The sequence below is a fragment of the Oreochromis aureus genome, linkage group 20, assembly GCF_013358895.1.
Source record: "Oreochromis aureus strain Israel breed Guangdong linkage group 20, ZZ_aureus, whole genome shotgun sequence".
NCBI lineage: Eukaryota > Metazoa > Chordata > Actinopteri > Cichliformes > Cichlidae > Oreochromis > Oreochromis aureus.
This window is the reverse complement of record NC_052961.1, coordinates 1,115,156-1,124,736: the sequence shown is the minus strand read 5'-3', so window position 1 is coordinate 1,124,736 and position 9,581 is coordinate 1,115,156. Positions and strand designations below refer to the sequence as shown.

Below are 9,581 nucleotides of genomic sequence, written 5' to 3'. Positions count from 1 at the left end.
GCGGGGAATTTCAAAATAAAACTTAGACTACAATAGTGCCTGGAGGCGATGACTGGGAAATATTTAGTGATGGCTCCTCTATTGTTTTATTAAAAATATTTGATTACCTGCCTCGGAAATTTAAATAAATCCCTTATCGATATATTCATCAGTGTCTGAGTCTTCACATTTTTTCAACAGATTTTCTTTTTCTTTTCTTTTTTTGTGCCTGTCCCGTTTGGATCTTTAGCCAGAGGAATTGTTGTCTGAAGGCCAAGAAAGATGCCAAGCGGATTTTCAACTGATTTTCAAATGGCAGAAACACAATGAACCAATCACACTAAGGTGTGTCATCACTCTGGTTAAAGGTATTTTTTGTAACTACCCTCTGTAAACTTTCACCTGCAGGGGGCGACACAGTATCAGCAGTTTTTTTTTTTTTAATTTTATTCATTTATTTTAGCCGTGTTTCCTCAGGACACTGCTATGCTTTTACCTGCTAAGTAAAGGTCACCCTGACTCACTGCTCCGTCCTGTGGTACAAACATGAAGGTACAGCCAGCCTTGTTCTAACTCTGGCTTGCATCTCCACATCGCAGTGCACAGATGTTCTCGACGTGAAAAGTAAGCAGATGTTTCTTCTTGGTTTGTTACTCAGCTGTTCTGAGATTATCTGTGACACACGCACAGGTACAGTGCTTATCAGATTCACTGCACACCTGTCATAAAAACAAGAAAACACAAACATTCATTTTATTTCATATATATTTAATATAGTGAGTCGTGCCTCTTTAAACAGGATTGAGGAATTTCAAACTGAAATACTGATTTTATTCACAAACTTGAGCGAGCACCTTGTATATCTAAGAGCAGTCACAACATTCAACCTCTCAAATTCATTTTTCTGTAAATTAGCATAAAAAATAATCAATAATCAATCAAAAATAATATTGATGTGCTTTGTTATTTTTCAGAGCTTGTGCATGCTCGTGGATTACCTGTTACAGAAACAACAAATCACAACAACAGATGCCTCAGGTGCTTTCATATTGTAAGACCTACAATAACACACAGAAAACAATGTTTTGATAATTAGCATTACTGTTAGCTGTGGCAGAAACCAGGTGTTGTGGGAATCCATCCTACCTGACAAACCATCATACCCGCTGTTTCTGCGCATGTGCACAACACGAAATTCATTGGCGAACTATCCTACCTTTGTGAATATGAGTTAGAAACATACTCTGATGGGTAAAATGAAGTGCCAAACCATGCTACCTTTGTAAATGTTACCTACAAGCATACTTTAATGGGTAAAATGAAGTGGTAAAGTGTCATACCTACTTAATTTTGTGCTGGAATTACTCTGTGACAGCAGAAATGTGCATAAACTATTTACGGTAGGACGTTTTGCCAAAGTAGGATGGTTTGTCAGAACACCGGCTCTGCGTGAACTCCAGGAGCACAGGTGACAGATTTACTTTAGACCAACATGTTTTTAAATGACGACACATTTTACAGCAGCAGAAACACAAAAACGTCACACTGACGTGTTTAACTGAACACGCCGTCTCATTTCTCATGTGGCGCTCTGACTCCGGCTCTGAAGATACACTGACCCTGGTGCTTTTATTTTTAAAGACCAGTCCTCCAAACAGGAAGTGGTTTTTCCTCAGCACAGCTGCAAAATGCTGCTGAGATACTTTGGTTTGACACTTTGTGTTTATCTGTGAATGCAAATGCAGAACAGCTCTTCACAGCACGCAGAGCGTCTCCGGCCACAGAAATCTGACCGATGTCATTTTTAAACCTGTGAGACGCTCGTCGCCCTCATGACACACGCACAAACACCACGTCTGTGGATTTGTCATTTTAACGCTGACAAAAGAAAAAGTGAGTCAGATTCATGAAACAAACTCAGCGTCAGAAAAGTTATTATTTAAACATCAACAATGAATATCTGCGAAGCATCATCACACAAACTCACACATAAACGCCTCCTGTGAACCTCTTTATTTCTCTGCTTTCACTTCCTGTCATGTCAGTGATCGTCTGTCACACTTTCTACAAAAACAAGCCCAAAAATTTAATTTCTCAGTCAAAATTTCAAAATAAGACCCTAACAGTGTCTCTAACGACCCCCCCATCCCCGCCTAACTCTTGTTGTGGGCGGGGCTCAGCCAGGAGAAAAACTGGGCAGATGAGGCGGAGGTGGAGGCGGTGGAGGCAGCGAGGCGAGGGCCGTGGGTCTCCACCTGGAGGGACAGCAGGTGGAGATGAGTGTGAGCAGTACGAGCCTCCTGAATCCTGCAGATTCAGATTTCAGATTGGCTCTCTATGCAGACACACAGAGACGACCAAGACCTCACCTGGAAACTCAGCTGGTGTCTCATACCTGAGATAAACTTCCTGTTTGCTCCAAACTATTTTAAATCCTGTCCTGATGTTCAAAATGGTGACCTTTGACCTTTCTATTTCCAAACTGACTTCCTGCTGGATTTGTTTGTTTTTTATTTCCTCTCGCTCTGATGTCACGGTTACAGAATGTTACATTATTGTATTTTAATCTGTATAAATGAACTTTTAAATAATTATAAACAGTTTTTCTTTATATTAAATAAAGTGTCCACAGAGCTTAAGCAAACTGGCCCAAAGACATATTTCAGATTATTATTATGAATTCAGTTTTAGAGCAATATTAATGACAGACACGTGATGGCAGATAAATGTACATATTTAATAAATGTAAATGTTTATCATGAAGAATAAATCTATGCTTTAATAAAGCCTGAATAAAACACGATCATGCTTCTATTTTTATACTAGAGTAATAAAACTGTCATTACACAGACTGACCACAGGGTGTCAGCAGAGCTGTGAGCTTCCACTCTTCGTGTTTATTAGAGAATAATGTTTAGCTGTCAGTCTGCACTCTAAGTTTGTCCAATCAGGTAAAATGTTTGAATTCTTTGGACTTTTCCTTTTTCCCACCACGCTCCTGAGCTCCAGCCAGTACCAGACAGTAATAGTATTATTAGTATAAGTACCTGCAGTAACAGTGATAGCAGTACTGGGGCAAATAAAATGTAAAATAAAAAAGAATAAAGTTCCCAAAAAATGTTTTTATTATTGATTTGTTTAGAAAATCAGTGCTCACTTTAAAAACAAATTTGACTGACTGTAACCTGATCTCATTTATTTGCAGTTGCTGTGAGTTTAAAGTGTTTTCTGTAAGCAGAATTATTATGTTTATAATAAAACGCATCGTCGATCGTCCAAAAGTAACGATTACTTCATCTTTAATTTAGTCTGACCAAAAAATCGTAGAAAAGCTCTTTTTTATCCTTTTAAAATAAAAGTACTCTGAGTCAGAGTCACATGCTTTTCACAATAAAAGCATGCCGCAGGTGAGCGTACCTGAGCTGTGCAGCAGTGATGTTCATGCAGCTCCGTGTGGCGTTTATGTGCAAATGAAGCAGCTGACGTAAGCCCACGCCCTCTGCAGGATAACCAGGAGGGCGAGCAGGTAGAAGAACAGCGTGACAGCCTGCAGGTGGAGAGGAGGGTGGAGGAGGGATGAGGAAGAGGATGGAAAGAATGGAGGTGAGATGATGCGGTGGATTATTTCCTAACTCTAACGAGGCAGCTGAGCGGCTCAGGTGGGACGTCTCCACCTGTTCATTCAGGTGTAGCTGTGTTTCCCTCCTGCTCCAGCGCATGGAGGGTTAAAGCTCTGATTATTCCTTTTTCCATATTTAAACTGATGTCTGAGGGCTGCAGGCGCCGGCGTCACGCTCGGCTCGCAGAAACAAAACAAATAAAAAGAGAAGAGAAGAAGAAGCAGCTGTGGAGGTGGAGCCACATCAGCGGGTGGGAGCAGCGTGCAGAGCCTGGTCCATGACGATGACGAAGGATGACACTGACCTGAGAACGGGCGTCTTCAGCACCTCTCGTCTCCACGGTGACGTCAGAGCCTTTGGGTTTCTTCTCGTCGTCCTCTCGTCCGTTCGAAGCTCCAAACTCGCTGTCTCTGCTCTCCACGTGATGCTTCTCCTTCCTCACAGATTCATCCTCCTCTGACCCACATGCTGCTCCTCCTCAGCCTCACCCTGAGCTCACTCAGGTCGGCTGGCACCAGCGATGAGCATCCTTTGCTTCCCTTTCCTTGGCCCGAGGTCAGGTCGGGTCAGGTGCTCTTCAGCGGCCTCGGACAGGTACGCCCAGCCCTGCACCTACTCCTCCTCCTCGTTCTGAGGTTCTTCCACTGGATTTTTTGAGCAGATATGAGAGCAGATGGAGACTCATGGAGGACAGACAGACAGCTCTGTGGGCGATCTGGAAGCTGTGAGGGAGAAGCTCACAGAAGCGAGGAGATTTGGGGAGAGGCGTCCTTTCCCGGCCAGACAGGAGCAGGGAGTCCTGGATCTTTGGAGGCTGAAGTTGGATTTGACCCCAGCAGTGTGAGGTGAACCCCTCCTCACTGATGCATCATGAACCTCCACCAGGGTTTGTCCAGGAGCAGTTGGCTCGAGCCAGCTGTGCACCAGCCGGGGTAAAAGTCAGCATCCTCCTCCTCCTCCTCTTCATCCATCCCCTCACACTGATAGGTGAAGACAGTTACAGCCACATGTTTAATCACTCGCTGTGTTTATCCCTGCACGATGGTTTTGGAGACCTGCAAATGTTCTCTTAGTAAAACATGCATTTCCTGCAAACCCTGTATATAAAAAATGGACACAGAATCAAGCCCATTGGTCAGTGAGGTCCAGCTGTGAAGGCTTTCAGGAAGTAACCATATTTGGGCAAAGAGAGCAGAGTGCTAACTTATCGGCTGATGCTAGCTCGATTATCATGGTGCATTGACAAACTGACACACACACACACACACACACACAACTGATGACCGCCATAAAGTTTCAAAATGCCTGAAACCAGCGAGTGATGTCACCTGAGCTATGTCCATCTTTGATTTACAGATTCTGTTTCCCTGATAACATTCATCACTATGATGGCGTCTCAAACCGACCCTCAGCTCTGACTGCTGGCAGCTCTGAGGCCACTGATGGACTCTGTCATTAGATTATATGTTAGAGAAATTCTAAGTCGTTTACAATCAAATGTAAAGGTGAGTGTCTTTAAAGCAGGTGTGGTACTCTACCTGCTGTGTGCTCATTCCCTCCTGCCGTTCGCCACCCTCTTTAACTGGATCCGCCGCTGCTTCCTCCTCTTCCTCCGTGATGTGACCCGAGTCCAGCTCAGGAGTGTCCCACTGCGAAACCTCCTCTGCGGCCTCCTGGTTGCCGTTTGGTTCTGTGTTCTGGATCAAAGGTTCTTTGGGTTCTCCTGGCTCTGGATCCAGCTGTGGTTCTTCAGGAACATCCTCCACCACTGAAGAGATATTACAAAAACCATGATGCTGAGGGAGGAGGAGGCGCCAACATCACAAATGAAATGAAATTTATGTCGGTCAACAACAACAACACAGATGATCATTTTACATAAAAGTACTCAATCAAACAGTAACCAAAAAAGGAACAGGCTGAAGCCTTGTGGCTCATAATTATCCTATCCTTTACCCCCATAGGAATAATCAAATCCTTAACCAAGAAAATAAATAGCATTGATAAATAAGTTATATAACAGTCTGAGAAGAAAACAATGATAAATCAAGAAATTAAACCAACACAAAGTTATTCATCAAACCAAATTTCGATAACCTTGTATGATACAAATTTTTAAAATCTTCCTGAAAAATGACAAAGAAAAGCACATCTTCAGTTCATCATTAAGTCCAGTCCATAATCTCACTCCCCAAACTGACACACATCTATACTTAACATTGGTTCTCACTTTAGGTATTTCAAACACATAAGACCCCCTCAAATCATATTTTCCATCTCTTAGTTGAAACATACTTAAAATACAAATTGGAACATTATTTTTCATCACTCGAAATATCATTTCTAAAGTTTTAGATTATATAATATCCATGAATTTTAACATAGATGATCCTATAAAAAACTGGTTGGTGGACTCCCTATATCCAACTTTATTTATTATTCTAATAGCTCTTTTTTGCAATTTAAAAATTGAATCCAAATATGTTTTGTATGTGTTCCCCCACATTTCCGCACAATAGGTCATATAAGGCAAAAAAAGGGAAATATACAATAAATAAAGGCAGTTCTTATTCAAAGCATCTCGTTTTATAAAGAATAGAAACAGATAATTTCCGTTTCACATGTTCTATGTGGGGCTTCCAACAAAGTTTATCATCAATAATTACTCCTAAAAATTTTGTCTCATATACTCTTTCAATTTCAACATTATTTAAATTCAATTTTACTTTAATATTACTTTTACTACCTCCAAATATCATAAATTTTGTTTTACTTTCATTCAGTGATAGTTTATTAAATACAAACCATCTATTTAACTTCATGAGTTCTGTTTCCACTGTTTTCAGTAATTTCTTTATACAAAGGAAATAATGAGACGAACTGATGTAAATGCAACACGAATAATACTAGTACAGCATTAATTATGGTATTTATTACTTCTATCAGCGATGTGATGTAAACATGTTTATTTATTCATAACGTATTTCCTGTTTCATTCTTTTACTCCACGACTTTTAGAATTCATTTTTGTGTTTTCTCTCCTGCATCGCTCCGTTTTCTGTATTTTAGAAGATTTCAGAAAATCTGAGATTCAATAGAAATGAACAAAGTTTTAAAAAAAATGGGCGTGGTTTTATGGAGGTGACCTTTAACGTGCACGCCCACGTCTAACGGCTGAGAGCTGGACCAATGAATACTGCTCACACTAGTTCGTCTGCAGCTCCAGTCCTTCATACTCGTCATCATTACTGTTTTAATTCTTGACGTGGCTCCTGATGCTCTGCAGCAGCTTCACTGTGAGTTATTCCGCCTCTGGTCAGGCCTCCAGGAGCAAGCCTGGCATCTACTACAGCCGGCATGTGAATGTGAAGGCTCCGCCCCTCGCCCTGCTTCTTCACGAGGAGACGTTAAATAAAAGCACGTGTCTGTATTTCAGCTCTGAAGATCAAAAACCATGTTTGCACCCAGAGTGGAGATAAAACACTACAACCTGATTGGTTTGGGAACCTCTGCAGATGCAGACATCTGTGTTACGATGATTACAGGGAAGCACCTGGGCAGGTATCACTGATGACAGCTGGCCTCCTGCATGCTCAGAGTGTTGGCGCCAACATGGCGTCGCGCGCTGCGGTAACACGGCTGCTGTGAGGTTACTCCAACAACAAACCATAACCAGCTCAGTGTGCAGTAATGTGCTCCAAACAGAAGCCACACCCACGGCATTTAAACCAATCAGAGGAAAGGCGCTTTAAAGTGGGAGGAGCTAAACAGGATCTGCAGGATCATATGTAGAGCTGCTCAGGTGTCAGGTTAGTGAGGTGGAAATCGAACAAGTCGAACCTTTGATGAAGTCGATGCTCTTCAGCGCCCTCTCCTGCTCGCTGAAGTTAAACCTGTAAAGACTCAGGCGCTCGTAACCTGGTCTCAGCGTCTCAGACGGACCTGAGGCGCTCGCCGCCTTCACCCTGAGGACGGCGAAGACGCGAGGAGGGGAGGAGGAGGGATAGGAAGCAAAGGAAGGGTTGGTTAATGCTGACGAAGTGAAGGAAGGCGTGAAGAATATTTCCCGTCACTCACTTTGTGATCATCTCTGCTGAACCCTGAAAGAGGAGGAGGAGACAAATGAGCCGAGTCAGACTCGTCACAGCCGCACACGCAGGAAACGGGAGCCGCTCACCTGAACAAAGGCGGCCATGTTGGGCTCCTCCATGCTGCTCGCAGCGCTCTCCGCCAGCCTGCTGTTGACTGCCATGCTATCACCATAGCAACGCACCAGCGCCCGTCCGTGGCCCGTCTTCTCCTCCTGCTCAGAGATGATTCGCTGCGTCATCGCCTTCGATCACAGTAAAAACAAACACTATGAGGCGTGACACAAACATGTGAAAGTGTTCAAACAAGACGTAAAACCTACAGAGCGACCTTTCTGTCACAAACGTGTCAGACAGCAGACGCAGGAACATTCACCGCAGAGGCGCCAACGTGTTTGCAGACAGCCGCGTCTGCGTGTGCTCATCCGAAGGACGTTATCCTGATTACGTCCCTCAGACGAAGACACGTCAGAGCAGCAGGCGGGTCTCTGTGTGGTGACAAAACAGCGACTGCTTCTTTCTGCTTCGGACTGTAAAATCAGTTTCCTGCTCACATCGTTTACAGAGTGACGTCAGGGAGAACTGAAGCTTTCTGCTGAAACAGAAGCACTGATGGAGGCAACTAACCAGATGAAAGAAGAAGGACTTTGGGGGAAAAGCACTAAATGAGTGTGAGGTCTCAGTCGTCTGATTGAATCTGCATCTTTCAAAAACAAAAACATACTTTTATTGGTGGAAAGTCCAAACAGGAAGCTCACTCCTCATACAGACACACTGAGGGTAATCAGGGAAAGGAGACACAGCAGACACCATCACAGGGGAGGAAGTCAGACTGAAGACAAAGCACAAGCGACACCGGACTACCAAAATAAAACAGGAAACCTGCCAGGACGGCACACATTTATCACTAAAGGTCCCGACATCACTGAGGACGAGGGCTGAACTCTGACCTTCTGTCTTTCCTCCAGGATGGAGAACATGCGGTTGAACTTCTCGCACACGCTCTGTTTCTGAGTGCTGCAGTTCTCCTGAGGAGCAACGACACAGTAAATCAGGTCTGACGCAGACAAACCACGAAGATCTTTCACCAAGATGAAGAATACATTCTTCATCTTCATGCTCATGTGACTTCATCACATGCTAAATAACTGGATGTGTAGTGATGTGTGTGCAGCTTTTGTGCAGATGTTCTGCAGCTGCAGTCTGAGGAGCTCGAATCGATGAAGTGAAGAGATGAGCGAAGGTGTCATGACGATGAATCATGTCTCATAGCTCAGACTGTTTCTAATCACAAGACTTCAAAACATGTGTTATTGTTGTTTATTAGTTATCGCTGACATCACACACCTCTATGTGTCTGCAGGTCTCCTCCAGCTCACTGATCAGAGTCTGGACTTTGTCGCTGAACGCCCTCAGAGAGGCGACGCCTTCGCTCAGCTGGTCCTGGAGAACAGAAGGAAGTGACTGCGTTAACAGCTGCAGGTCATTCAGACAGCAGAAAACAGATGATGTTGTCCGTGCTGTCAGCAAAGCGCAGGGTGGCTACTGTCAGAGTCTAAAATATGAGACTGGACTTAAGATGACTCGTTAATGACAGAATGGTGCTCACAGTGATTGATTATATTGATTACAGTTATTCTGAATGGAAGTCTGCAATTAAAGAAATAATTGAATAAATCCAATAAAAATGACAGAAATATCAGTATTTGTGTTTGAGTGTTTCTTTATGTGCAGTAGGTCCCCTTTATTTTTTATTTATTTACTGTCTTCGTAATTGAATTTTCCTTTTTTAATAAATAAATGATTTTGTTATATCTGTGATATTTTCTAAATGATAGCAGCTGTCAGAGCTGAGAGCAACACTGTGAGCCGGGATTATTTATAAAGACACAAA

The 9,581-nt window shown here is 43.1% G+C and overlaps 1 protein-coding gene and 1 long non-coding RNA gene across 3 annotated transcripts in view; one reads left to right on the top strand and one right to left on the bottom strand.

Moving 5' to 3' along the window:
• Positions 1-124: 124 nt before the first annotated feature.
• LOC116328047 lies at positions 125-2,782 on the top strand. 2 transcript variants are annotated; one of them, XR_004200053.2, is made up of 3 exons: positions 125-324; positions 457-603; positions 954-2,782. It is a non-coding gene; the product is annotated as an uncharacterized LOC116328047 (long non-coding RNA). The 2 variants fall into 2 exon arrangements; XR_004200052.2 differs by having other exon boundaries at positions 125-347.
• The window catches only part of trim101 (tripartite motif containing 101), an 11,389-nt gene continuing 3,919 nt past the window's right edge, over positions 2,112-9,581 (bottom strand). The window contains exons 4-11 of the mRNA XM_031749738.2: positions 9,035-9,130; positions 8,638-8,715; positions 7,777-7,932; positions 7,677-7,699; positions 7,440-7,564; positions 5,138-5,367; positions 3,397-3,526; positions 2,112-2,234 (exon numbers count right to left, since the gene is read on the bottom strand). Of these exons, the coding sequence (XP_031605598.1) occupies positions 3,440-3,526; positions 5,138-5,367; positions 7,440-7,564; positions 7,677-7,699; positions 7,777-7,932; positions 8,638-8,715; positions 9,035-9,130 (795 nt within the window). The 3' untranslated portion in view covers positions 2,112-2,234; positions 3,397-3,439. The remainder of the gene's footprint in view (positions 2,235-3,396; positions 3,527-5,137; positions 5,368-7,439; positions 7,565-7,676; positions 7,700-7,776; positions 7,933-8,637; positions 8,716-9,034; positions 9,131-9,581) is intronic.